The 13,579-nt window shown below is 47.3% G+C and overlaps 1 protein-coding gene across 1 annotated transcript in view; it reads left to right on the top strand.

Annotated features, from left to right (window-relative positions):
- Positions 1 to 13,579, top strand: part of SNTA1 (syntrophin alpha 1) — a 30,169-nt gene extending 16,590 nt beyond the window's left edge. The window contains exons 3-8 of the mRNA XM_079783762.1: positions 5,244 to 5,448; positions 8,629 to 8,836; positions 8,973 to 9,103; positions 11,004 to 11,200; positions 12,606 to 12,793; positions 12,878 to 13,579. Coding sequence (XP_079639888.1) covers positions 5,244 to 5,448; positions 8,629 to 8,836; positions 8,973 to 9,103; positions 11,004 to 11,200; positions 12,606 to 12,793; positions 12,878 to 12,970 — 1,022 coding nt within the window. The 3' untranslated portion in view covers positions 12,971 to 13,579. The remainder of the gene's footprint in view (positions 1 to 5,243; positions 5,449 to 8,628; positions 8,837 to 8,972; positions 9,104 to 11,003; positions 11,201 to 12,605; positions 12,794 to 12,877) is intronic.

The following is a 13,579-nucleotide window of genomic DNA, read 5'->3' as shown; positions in this document are numbered from 1 at the left end:
TGAATCAAGCCCAGTTTCTGTTCTCTGGGAGTTCCATTTTGGTGGGAGAGACAACCCCAATGCACAAAATAACAATAGTGTTCTACGAAGTGTGGGCAGAGGTGGCTAATAGCTAAGAAACATATTTCTTGAGTCCTTAACTTGTGCCACACGTTTTACATAATCTCACTTAATTCTAACATCTCTCTAAGGCAGACAATGCCATCCCTCTTATATTTTATTATTATTATTATTGATCCTCACCTGAGGACATTTAAAAAATTTAATTTTTATTTTATTTATTTATTTTTAAAATAGATTTTTATTGATATCAGAGAGGAAGGGAGAGGGAGAGAGAGAGAGAGAAACATCAATGATGAGAGAGAATCATCAATCGGCCGCCTCTTGTATGTTCCACACTGGGGATCAAGCTCACAACCTGGGCATGTGTCCTGACCAGAAATTGAACCATGATCTCTTGGTTCATGGTTTGATGCTCAACCACTGAGCAACACTGGCTGTGTTTTTAATTAATTTTTAGAGAGAGAGAAACAAGATCAGTTGCCTCCCATACGTGCACTGACCAGGGATTGAGCCCCCTACTGGGTATGTGCCCTGACTGGGAATCAAACCCACTACTTTTGGTGTATGGGATGATGCTCTAACCAACTGAGCCACACCGGCCAGAGCTCATTCATCTTTTACTGACTTGCAGAGTGAGGCCCAGAGAGGTGTCCATGGTCACACAGTTAGACAGTACTGGAGATGGAATTCAAGTCCAAGAGTATCTATCTCCAAACAGTGTATTAAGAGCATTCTGTACAGAGGTAACTGCATTTTCAAAGATGTGGGAGTTTGGAAGCTAGTACAGCTTCTGAGAACTCCAAGGAGGTCAACATGATTGAACTAGAGCAGTGGTTCTCAACCTTCCTAATGCCGCGACCCTTTAATACAGTTCCTCATGTTGTGGTGACCCCCAACCATAAAATTATTTTCGTTGCTACTTCATAACTGTAATTTTGCTACTGTTATGAATCGTAATGTAAATATCTGTGTTTTCAGATGGTCTTAGGCTCTATAGCAGCGGTTCTCAACCTGTGGGAACTGCTAGCAGGGTCGCCTAAGACCATCGGAAAACACAGATAGGGTAGGGACATGGCTAGTTATAAGCAGAGATCACATGTACCCTGGACAGGAAGCGGGGAGGGGGGAAGCTATATTAGTTAAGATGCTTTTGTCTGCAAATCAAGGAACCTGATCCAAAGGATTTTAAACATTGAATAAAATGTGTTTTATTCACTCCATACCTAAAGGTAGCTTGGCTTCAGGGTGATTAATTTAAGGCCTCCCCATTCTCCGTGTGTGGACCTCAACCCTTGTGGTCAAAAGTGACTATCATTGTTCTAGGACCAATTCCCCTTCCAGCAAGAGAAGAGGAAGGAAGGGAGTATACTTTTCTTCACACCTCATTGGCCAGAATTGTATCATCTGCCCCTTTCTAAACGAATCACAAACAAGAGGGATGGAACAATCATGATTAGCTTTGGCCAATCAAGATTTCCCCTTAGGTTTGGGAGAAGCCCAGGGTTCTGTTGGCAAGGAGAAAAGAGCAAGGGGATGGCTTGAATGCCATATAGGCTATGATGTGTCCCACCTTCATTGTCCCTTGAGACATAATCTAACATTCAGTTCTGGGGTAAGTCATTGCTATAATGATGATGTTGAGTTCTTTTTAATCCTATTTCCCAAAACTTTGGGCCTAGGTTTAGTTCTGTCACAAAAAACCTATTCTTATTTTCAACAAAACTTCTCTTTCAACCTCAGTAGAGTTTCTAACTCCCTCTCACTTTCACCCCTGTTTGCCTTGGATCCTAGCTGAGCCTCCAAGGGAAGTCTCCTGTGACAGAACTAGCTTCCTATCTGGTTCTTCCAGGAGAGAGAGAGAGAGAGAGAAGTATCAATGATGAGAGAGAATCATCCATCAGCTGCCTTCTGCATGCTCCGCACTGGGGATCAAGCCTGAAACCTGGGCATGTACCCTGACCTGGAATCGAACTTGTGACCTCCTGGTTCTAGGTTGATGCTCAGCCACTGAGCCACATTGGCCAGGCATAACTATTTCCTCTTGGTAATGATTGTGCTAGAAGTGGGCCTGCACCCCGCTTGGGTCAATGAGATATAAGGCTTCATGGAAATACTAGTATTTACCTCTCTGATAAGAAGAAGGTGTTAGGAGACAGTCTTTTCTGCCTGTCTCTTCCCTTTCTGCTTTGGATGTTGTTGACTGTCTTGAGCTGTGGCCATGCTGTGGTCATGAGAATGGCAGGGCCAAGAGAATGGCAGAAAGGTTTACCCTGAATCCAGTATCATTGAGTCACTGAACCAATCCTGAAATTGCCTTCCTCTAGACTTCTTTTATTTTTTCTTTTATTTTTTTAAAAGGAAACTGTTAGGAGCTGCTTTTTTAAAAAAAATATATTTTATTGATTTTTTACAGAGAGGAAGGGAGAGGGATAGAGAGTTAGAAACATCGATGAGAGAGAAACATCGACCAGCTGCCTCCTGCACACCCCCTACCGGGGATGTGCCCGCAACCAATGTACACGCCCTTGACCGGAATCGAACCTGGGACCTTTCAGTCCACAGACCGACGCTCTATCCACTGAGCCAAACCGGCTTCGGCTTCCTCTAGACTTCTTGTTATGTGAAATCATAAATATCTTTATTGCTTAAGGCATTGTTATCATGTTCTATTATTTGCAGCCAGACTTCAACAAATGATACAGTAAGAATGACCCAAATGTTTTATTACCAATCAACCTTAATTGATTGGTAATGGCTGCCATAGAATACTTATTGATTAATGATATATTCCATGAGCAAGGGATAAAGAAGTGGTAGCATGTCATATGTTTACCATTCCAGTCTTACCTAGGGGCAGTCCAATACCTGATACATAGCAGGTGCTCAAGAAAACTGACTTGTTTCTGAATCTCAGATCAACCCTGTCATCATGTTGCCGTTTACTTTTAGCTGCCAGTGTTAGTGAGATCTTCTTTTTCTAGAAAGGCATGAGATCCAGGTCCTGATCATGATTCTTTTTAAAAATTATATTTTACTAGAGGCCCAGTGCACGAAATTCGTGCACTCGGGGGGAGGGGTGTCCCTCAGCCTGGCCTGTGCCCTCTCACAGTCCCGGATCCTGCGGGGAGTGGGCCTGAGATGTCAGTCGGACATCCTTAGCACTTCTGTGGTGGCGGGACAGCCTCCTGCCACTGCCGCTGTGCTCGCCAGCCATGAGCCTGGCTTCTGGCTGAGCAGTGCTCCCCCTGTGGGAGTGCACTGACCACCAGAGGGCAGCTCCTGCATTGAGCGTCTGCCCCCTGGTGGTAAGTGTACACATAGCGACGGGTCATTCTGCCATTCAGTTGATTTGCATATTAGCCTTTTATTATATAGGATTGATTTTTTTTTCAGAGAGGAAGGGAGAGGGAGTTAGAAATATCGATGAGAGAGAACTATTAATCAGCCACCTCCCGCACACCCAGCACTGGGGATGTGCCCGCAACCAAGGTACATGCCCTTTACCAGAATCGAACCTGGGACCCTTGAGTCCGCAGGTCGACACTCTATCCACTGAGCCAACTTGGTCAGGGCTGATCACGACTCTTTTGGTTGCAAATGCCATAACCTCTGTTGACATGGCAGCCTGACTTTATAAGGGACGAGTATTAGAAACTGGAACATTAGCAGGTGTTTCCCTGTTTCTTGACGTGCATCTCCACTAATTTTACCTCTCTGCAAACCAGCTTTCCCCTCTTCTTTGTCCCCACAGCAGAAGGTGTTTGACTCCCATAGCAAATTTGTTCAAGACACCAGTCTCAATTGGGTAGCCTAGAGTGGGCTAGGTGTTCACTCATGGTCCAGCTAGCATAGCCAGGAAAGCAGGGTCACATGTCAGATCATGACTTTATGGGTCAGTTGGGCATAGAAGTAGGTCTGGGCTGCTCTTCTAGCAATACAAAGATGTACTGTCTAATATGGTCATCATTTGCTGCATATGACTTTTGAATTTAATTTTAAATTAATTAAAATTAAATAAAAAGCCCACTTCCCTGTGTCTGTGTGGAGCTCCCACTAGGCTGAGAGCACTGTGGAGGTGGATACCTTATCTGACTCATAAAATAAAAAATGCAATTCCTCATCTGTACTAGCCACATTTCAAATGTTCAATAATCACATGTGGCTTAGTGCTACTGTACTGGACAATGTATATATATAGAGAGAACATTCACATAATCACAGAGAGCTCTGTTGGACAATGCTATTCTCTAAGATGTCCACTATACTCAGTGATGATTGTTCAGAGCTAAGAGGGCCCTTAGGCACCTATATTGGTTATGGTGCGAGTTATGCTGCTACAATAAGAGACCCATAACATACTATGGCTTAAACATGATAGATGCTCCTTGCTTTCTTAGTAACATCCAAGTAGGACATGACATCTTTAAAGTGTCAGCCTTCCTTAGAGTGTGGCTCATGTACTCATAGTTAAGATAATGCTCTACCAGTCTTTGTTCTAGCCAACTTAACCCTGTTGGGGAAAAAGAGGGTGAAAGGATCTGCCCCTTTCTTTAATAGACAGAACTTGATTGTTACACACACCCCTTCTGCTCTGACCCTATCAGCCAGACTTGATCCCATGAGCACCTATATAGCTGCAAGGGAGACTGGAAAATGAAGTCTTAAGCTGGGAGGCTATCACTATACTGGAGGACAGTTAGCAGCCTCTACCACACGACTGTCTCATTCAACCCCTCTCTTCTGCAGATGAAAAGACTGAAGAGAGAGAGGCAGACAATGGGATAGTGGCAGAGCAGTAACATCTCCTAACTCCCCTCTTGGTGCTCTTTTACTGCCTTGCTGTAGCTATTGTCTGTTCCCTTTAAGCAGTCATCCCAAAGATCCAAACACTTCTACTTACGTGGTTAGAACTTAGTCACATGGTGACACGTAGCTGCAAAAGAGGCTGGGAAATGTAGCCTTTCTTCCAGGTGGCCATGTATCTATAAACGGGGGAAAAATGGGAGAATAGATGTTGGAATGCATCTAGTATTTTCTACCATAAAGTCAGAGACTTTAGCCTAGGGGAGGATAGTGACATTAGTCATAAATTGAACTCTTAATGAATTAGTGAAAATTGTGATGTGTGCTGCATGGGAGCCCATGTCACAGTGGTAACTGCTGACCTGTCCCCTGACCAGTCAAGTACATGAAGGAGGTCTCACCATATTTCAAGAACTCTACCAGCGGGACCTCGGTTGGCTGGGACTCGCCTCCTGCCTCACCCCTTCAGCGGCAGCCTTCCTCCCCTGGCCCCTCACCCCGAGACTTCAACGGTGCCAAACACATGTCCTTGAAGATGGCATATGTCTCGAGAAGGTGTACCCCAAGTGACCCAGAGCCCAGGTAAGCCTGGAGTGGGGGGCACCTCAGACAGTCATGCCCTGGTGTTGTTAGGTGGTGGGGCCAAAGGAAAGATACGATGCCTGAACATGGTAGGTGCTTAAGAAATGTTTGTTTAATGGATGCAAGAGTGAAGTTATGGGAATGAGGGTGTGCTTGCTTTTCTCTTCTTCCTCTGGGCAGTTCACATCTGAGGAGGAACTTTGAATATGGAGAGCCCTGAGTGGGATTCCAGTCCTGGTTCTCCTTGAACTAGTCCCTTTTCCTCACTGACCTTTAGATTTCCCATTGTGAAATAAGGTTGTCAGACTCAGTGATCCCCTCAAGTCTCTACCTACTCTGTTGAGATTCTGAGATGTCTGATGATACTTGTTTCAGGGCCATGGAAGGTTATCATCCTTCACATCTGAGCAGCCCTTAACAGTTCATTGATAAGATTGATACCAGCCAACATTATTGTGTTTACCACACACAAATTTATTTAGCTCTCACAGCAATCCTATGAACAAAGTCCTATTATTTCACCCCATTTTATAGATGAGGACAGAGAGAGGAAGTAAACTGCCCAAGGTTAATCACACAACCAGGAAGAGATGGAACTTGCCTCTTTCCAGGTAGCTCTCTGCTTTAGAAGCTATGGGTGCCTGAGTGATGGTGGTGGTTGAATGGAGTGTATTTTGATCAAGTAGGGTATGCGGTATTGAGGGTGGTGTATATATTGGGAGTGACAAAAAAGGTGCTGTGGGTCCTAGTTACAGCCAAGGTTCAATGTCAGTCAAATGCCCAATATTGGCATCCAAATCTCCTGGCCCTATTTGATGACCCAGCCCTACCCTGCCCCCATGAGGCAAGAAGTGGTAATTCACAGGTCACTTACAGGTGTTCCACCAAAGGGACTTTTGTGTTAGGTGAAGGTGAGGGCTATTAGTCCTTTCTGAGACTCATAGGACCTTAGGGTAATCGTGGTTTCCAGCCCATCTCGGACATCACCTGAAGCATGTGTGTACATGTATTTCCATACATGTGCATGTATTTCTATGTGTGTGCATGTGTAGATGGCATGTAAATACAAGTGTTTGTGTGTATATGTGAGCATTTGCAAGGATATCGGTGTAGATTTGTGCATGTGTTTATGTTAATAATCATATGTGTTTATGCATGTATGCACATGTGCTTGACCATGTGCGTGCATATGTAACTACATGTGTAACTTGAATATAACTGGGGTTTCATATCAGCACTATATCCCAGTCAAAGGAACACAATCTGTTAACTAAAATATAATGAATAATATTTTATTTTTACTTAGGGTTACATTGGGCTGCCAGTATCAGAAACCCTAACAAGCAATGGCTTAAATAAATGAGAGGCTTATTTTTTCACATATTTAAAAAGTCTAGGGTCAGCTATTTATTTAGGTTCTATCACTGCTCAAGAATGCCCTCAGGGATCAGGCTTTCAGTTTTTTTCCTGTCATCTTTTAAAAATATATATGTTTTTATTGATTTTTAGAGAGAGAGGAAGGAAGAGGGATAGAGAGATAGAAACATTGATGAGAGAGAAACATTGTCTATTGGCTGCCTCCTGCATGTCCCTAACCAGGGACTGAGCCCGCAACCCAGGCATGTGCCCTGTCCGGGAATCAAACTGTGACCTCTTGCTTTCTGGGTCAATGCTCAACCACTGAGCCACAATAGTTGGGCTCTCCTGTCATCTTTATGGTGGGTTTTCTTCTTCTTCGAGGCAAGATGGTGGCTGAAGCTCCAAGCAGATTGTCCATATTCTTGACAGGATGAAGGCAAAAGGGAAAGGAATTTTTCTCCTGGTATTTTGTTCTATTGCTGCATAAACAAAGCATCTTAGGTTTTAGTGTCTTAGAAGATAATGGTTTATGATTTCTCACAACTCTGGCTGGCTCAACTGGCAAGTTCTTCTGCTTTATGTAGTATCTGCTGGGGCTGGAAACCTAAGATGGCTGTTTTACTCACATGTCTGCTGCCTCGGCTGGATGGTTGGAACAGCGAGGGGCTGGCTGAGCATTCCTCTTTCTGTATGGCCTTTCCAGGTGGTTAGCTTGTTCTCCCTCTCAGGGTAGTTGGATTTCATGGTGGCTTGGGATTATGCCAAAATGTCACTCTTGCCACATTTTATTTGTTAAACCAGTTATATGGTCAAGGAGAGGAGAAGTAAACTTCACCTCTTGATGAGGGAAGTTTGGACTGTGTGTACAGGGAGGGATAGATTAGTTGGAGGCCATCTTTGGAGACTAACTACCACATCCAGGAAAGTGTTACCTTTCATTCAGGAAGGGACTTCTATCTATATCTTATTGGTCATAACTGGATCACATGGCCAGCCCTAGCTGCAAGGGAGTCTGGGAATTAAAGTATTTTGCTTTCTAGCTCTGCAGTAGAGGAAGGCAAAGGTAAAGGGGGTTGGAGTAGGTGTTGTGAGAGCCATAATTTTGTTAATGTTCCACCTCATCTGTTACAGAGAGGCCAAAGGGGAGTGAATCTTTAATGTCCCACAAAACATTTAAAAATCCTCTCCCTGTTACTATTCCTTTGGGTACCTCCCTGAAAACCTTCCCCAACACTTGCCTGCATGGCTTTTCATCTCCTTCCCTTTTCCCTAATCCATTACTCTAGCTCTTTTTATGTAGACCAACTTGGCTTAATTAGTGCATCATTTTGGTTCTGTACCATAAAGGAGAACCTGGGAGCTGACTCAGCAAGACAGTCCTCCTTAGAAACCAGGGAAAAAGGGAAAGATAATGAATCTTCACACAACCAGGAATTTTGGCCCCTATCATATGTGTTTTGAGTATGTGTATTTGTGTGTGTATGCCTATGTGTGTGTATCTAATGGTCTCTCATCACTAGACCCCATGAGGCCTCAATAACAGGAACACAGTCTGTTACAAAGTTACAAGGTTACAAGGCTGGATCCCCAGCAGCAAGGCTGCAGCCCAGAACTCTGAAGTCTGTTGCCCAGAGAGGGGCAGTGAGATGCCCAAGGTTACAAGGCTGGATCCCCAGCAGCAAGTGTTGCTCTAATTCTCTCATGGACACCCCTGTGGTTTCTTCTGGTTTTGTGCTAGGTGGGGTTTCTTGGGCTAGATCTCAGGGTTAATCAGCTGCAGGAGTGGACAGACTCCCCCCTCCACCTCATTTGTGCCTGCAGGTATCTGGAGATCTGTTCAGCAGATGGTCAAGACACCCTCTTCCTGAGGGCCACTGAGGAGGCCAGTGCACGGTCGTGGGCAGCTGCCATCCAAGCCCAAATCAATGCTCTAATGCCCTGGGTCAAGGACGAGCTGCAGGCACTGCTGGCAGCTACCAGCACAGCTGGGAGCCAGGACATCAAGCAGATCGGCTGGCTGACTGAGCAGGTGCCTGTTGGGCCAGGGACCTATTCTTTCCTCTATTCCCCTCCCCTGGAGCTGACCCCGTTCCCATTGTCTCCCCACCTTGGCCCTCTGACCTCTCCCTTCCATGCCCTTCTTCACTCTGCCTTGTCTTCTGCAGCTGCCCAATGGGGGCACAGCACCCACCTTGGCCCTGCTGACTGAAAAGGAGCTGCTCCTCTACAGCTGTCTCCCCCAGACCCGCGAGGCCCTGAGCCGGCCAGCCCGGACTGCCCCACTCATCACCACCAGGTACCCACAGGCAGGCAGGAGAGTATCTCGCCCAGAGCTTGGGGGGATGATGCTTTAGAGGGGCCTCAGAAGTTGGGGACTTTAGCCCTGTTTTGCCCTGAGGTATTCCCCCGGTGGTCTGAAGTTAGCCTCTACCCTGTCTGGGCCTTGGTTTTCTCATCTGTAGAATGGGGGCTTAAAGGCTGTGAAGTCCCACAAGTCACTCATTCATTGACACCTACTCTGCCCAACCTTGTGCCGCATGGTTTGGGGGGGACAGGGAGTGAACCCCAATAGTCTATGCCCTCAGGGAGCACCAGGTCTGGTGGGGAACAGCCTTTACAATGCAGAATTACAGAATTACCTGGCCTGGTGGGGGAAGGCTTCAGGCAGGAGGTGACATTTGAGCTGGACTTTGACAGACGAGAAGACATTTGCTGTTGAAGAAAGGGGAAGAGCATCTCCTAGAGAACAACATAGTCAAATGTACAGAAGCATAAGGGCTCTAGTGTGTTCGTGGAGTTATGAGTGTGCTATATATAACCAGTGTGGAGAATCTATGCAGGGAATGGAGAGAAATGAGACAGAGAGTTGGCAGGGCCTGATTTTGCAGAGCCTCTGTTGCCAGTAAGAAATGATAGCTTTGTCACAGGAGTTGTGGCAGAGTTGAAGAGTTTTAGCCTGGGAGTGAGGTGATGCGGGTTGTGTTTTAAAAGAACCCCTGTAGCTGTCAGGTGGAAAATGCACCTGAGAGGCAGGATGGGAGCTGGAAGGCTGCTGCAGTCCTTCAGGAGAGGTAGTGGGTAGAGGCAGCAGATGGAGAAGAAAGGCCGCATTTGCATTGAAAAACACATGGGTGGTAAAATTAACCCTGCTTAGTACTTGCCAGATGGGGAGGGTGAGGGAGGTGTTCAGATGAAGGGGAGGCTGGGAGCTTGTGTCTGAGCAGACAGTGGGACTAGGGGTAGGAATATAAAGGGAGGGATTGGAGCAAGAGGCTAAGTTGCGTCCAGAGTGTGTGGGTAATGGGTAGGAACCTTGGGTAGGAAGCTTGGGGACTTGTGGGTCTGTAGCTCAGGGCTGGAAAGTAGGGGACTAGGTATCACTAGAAGCTCCAAGGGGAATCTGAAGCTACAAGAGAGAGGGTATAGAGTGAGGAGCGAAGAGGGCTACAGCCCAGAACTCTGAAGTCTGTTGCCCAGAGAAGGGCAGTGAGCTGCTCAAGATTACACAGCAAGTGGGAGTCAGGTAGGTTTTGGGCCCTTGTCACCCTGGGCTTGGCTGTGGCCCATGTGTCAGAAGCCTGCTGCCTACTAGGGATAAACAGGTCATGGATTGCTGACCTAACCAGTGACTCATTAATTCAGGCCACAGATGTTTATTATATGACAGGCATTGTTTTAGTGGCTGGGAATATAGTGGTGAACAAATTAGTTAAAAATTTGTACCCTAGGTGATATTCTAGTGAAAAGGACAATAAAAAACCAACGGAAACAAATAAGAAATAAGTAGTAAGGCTCGTGAGTAGCAGGGTACTGTGTTCTGTAGGGAGGTCAGGGAGGGCTTCTCAGAGGAGATGACATTTGAGTAAAGGTCTGAAGGAAGTGAGGGATGAACAATGTAGATAATCAGGGAAGAATGTACTCGGCAGTGGGAACAGCATGTGCAAAGGTGCTGAGGCAGGAGTGTGCTTGGTGTGTTTGAAGACACTGGTGTAGCTGGAGCTGAGAGAGCACGGAGGAGGGTGGCAGAAGATGATCTCCTATAAGTCCATCAGTGCTGGTCTGGAAGTCCTGTCCCCCATTAGGTGGTGAAGTAGTCACAGGGTCCTTTCCCAGCACTTGCCCCTTGGCCAAGAACTATTTCCCTGCTGCCTGAGGCCTCATGCTTAGCCCTCCGCCCTCCCCACCCTGTGCCCCAGGCTGGTGCACTCAGGCCCTTCCAAGGGATCGGTGCCCTACGATGCAGAGCTCTCCTTTGCCCTGCGCACGGGCACACGCCATGGTGTGGACACTCACCTGTTCAGCGTGGAGTCGCCACAGGAGCTGGCTGCCTGGACCCGCCAGCTAGTGGATGGCTGTCACCGGGCCGCTGAGGGTGTGCAGGAGGTGTCTACAGGTGGGTAGGTTGGTCTGAGAGGGCCACTTTGGTAAATGAGTCTCTTATCCCCAGAGATACTCAAGTTCGCTTCTTTTTTTTTGTTTGTTTGTTTGTTAATCCTCACCCAAGGATATTTCTTCCATTGATTTTTTTTAGAGAGTGGACCGTGGAAGGTGGGGGGTGCGGGTGGGAGGAAAGGGGAGAGAGAGAGAGAGAGAGAGAGAGAGACAGAGAGAGAGAGATATCGGTGTGAGAGAAACACGTTGATTGGTTGCCTCCCGCACATGCCCTGATGGGGGCTGGGTGTGGAACCTTTGATGTTTGGGACCAATGCTCTAACCACTGAGCACACTGGCCAGGGCTCAAGCTTCTCTCTTTAGGGTGTTTGTGAGGGGTAGAACATAGGGTTCGGGGTCTTTGAGGGTTCTCTGTTTTGGGCATGCAGGTACCCTGGTCGGTAGTTGAGACTTTTCCCCGAGGTTTTTCTTGCCCAAGGCTTTGTGATTCTGCTGATGAGAACGTTAGAGATGGTATTTGGAATAGGGTTGCCAGAATAAAATACAGGATACACACTTAAATTTGAATTATAGATAAACAAATATTTTTTAAAGTATAAGAATGTCCAAATTATCCATTGTTTACCTGAAATTCACATTTAACTGGGCAATTCTACAGGTTTCTGAGGTCTCCAAGGGCCATGTTGGTGGGTCTGCTGATGCCTTTTTAGGAAGTGAGCCTCCTGTCCATGCAGAGTTTAAACTCCCCCTTTCCACTTTTGGTGCTACTGGAAGTGGGACTAGAAGTGGGGTATAATTTTTCTGTGAGTCTTCCTTCCTTCCTTCCTTCCTTCCTTCCTTCCTTCCTTCCTTCCTTCCTTCCTTCCTTCCTTCCTTCCTTCCCTCCCTCCCTCCCTCCCTTTCTCCCTCCTTTCTTTCTTTCTCTCTTTCTTTCTTTCTTTCTTTCTTTCTTTCTTTCTTTCTTTCTTTCTTTCTTTCTTTCTTTCTTTCTTTCTTTCTTTCATTCTTTTATCAGAGAGGAAGGGAGAGGGAGAGAGAGAGAAACATCAATGATGAAAGAATCATTAATCGGCTGCCTCCTGCATGCCCCCCAACGGGGATCCAGCCTGCAACCTGGGCATGTGCCCTTGACTGGAATCGAACCCAGGACCTTTCAGTCCGCAGGCCAATGCTCTGTCCACTGAGCCAAACTGGCTAGGACCCACCTTTCTTATTTTAGGGTAGGGATGTCTCTGTGTGGTGTGGGTATACAGATGGCATGACAAGTAGTGAGCCTCCCATCACTGGTGGTATTCAAGCCCCACTTTTGGAGCTGCCAGTCGGGGTTGGAGGTAGGCTTGTGGTCTCTGATGGCCAGCTCTGCCCATTCCATACACCCTCCCCATGCCCATGTGCCCTCCCTGCAGCCTGCACGTGGAACGGCCGTCCCTGCAACCTCTCTGTGCACATTGACAAGGGCTTCACACTGTGGGCAGCTGAGCCAGGTGCGGCCCAAGCTGTGCTGCTCCAACAGCCCTTTGAGAAGCTGCAGATGTCCTCGGATGATGGTGCCAGTCTTCTGTTCCTGGACTTCGGGGGTGCTGAAGGAGAGATTGTGAGTGGAGGGGGTGGGGGGCTATGGTCTCCTGGAGGCCAGGCTAGATGGAGTTCCTGACCCTTCTCTCCATCCATCCTGCAGCAGCTGGACCTGCATTCGTGCCCCAAAACCATGGTCTTCATCATCCACTCCTTCCTCTCGGCCAAAGTCACCCGCCTGGGGCTCTTGGCTTAGAGGTCGCCAGATGCACTAGCCCCAAGGAGGGGGTGTCCACCCCATGGCCTGACCTGGCCCTCCACTGACTGCCTGCTCAACACTGGGCTGAGGGAAAGGAGAGGAAAGGAACAAGGGTGTAGAGAGACCCAGCCCCTGAGGAGGCTGGGATAGTCTTGGGGATTGGGACTCAGATTCAGGATAGTGGATCCTGCAGTGATGGGGTAGTTTCCCTGTTGCCCCTGCCCCATCTCCCCACCAGTGCCTTTGCAGAGAGATATTTTGTGTACACAGAAGCCATTTCAAGCCTGGGACTGCCCCTGTGGGGATCCTGACCCCAGCCAGCAACTGCCAAGCCTCCTAGAGGCCCCAGAGCCACCCCCAGAGGCCCCATCTGAAGCTGGAGTTCCCTGGAGTCTGAGGCAAGAGAAAGAGGAGCCTTCCTGTTCATTTCTACCCTCAGCTCCACCACCTTGGAGCATGTGGTTTCCCCCTTCATCTTCTCTTTCCTCCTTATTCTTGGACAAATAAACAACCTGTGAGCACATAGGCAGCCTGACCTAGTGTCTGTGGTGTGTGCCTTGATCTTTGGGTCCTGTGGTGGTCCCCAAACTCCCAAGAAGGACCAGA

The sequence above is a fragment of the Cnephaeus nilssonii genome (assembly GCF_951640355.1).
Source record: "Cnephaeus nilssonii genome assembly, chromosome: 11".
Lineage (NCBI taxonomy): Eukaryota > Metazoa > Chordata > Mammalia > Chiroptera > Vespertilionidae > Cnephaeus > Cnephaeus nilssonii.
This window is presented reverse-complemented; position numbering and strand designations above follow the sequence as displayed.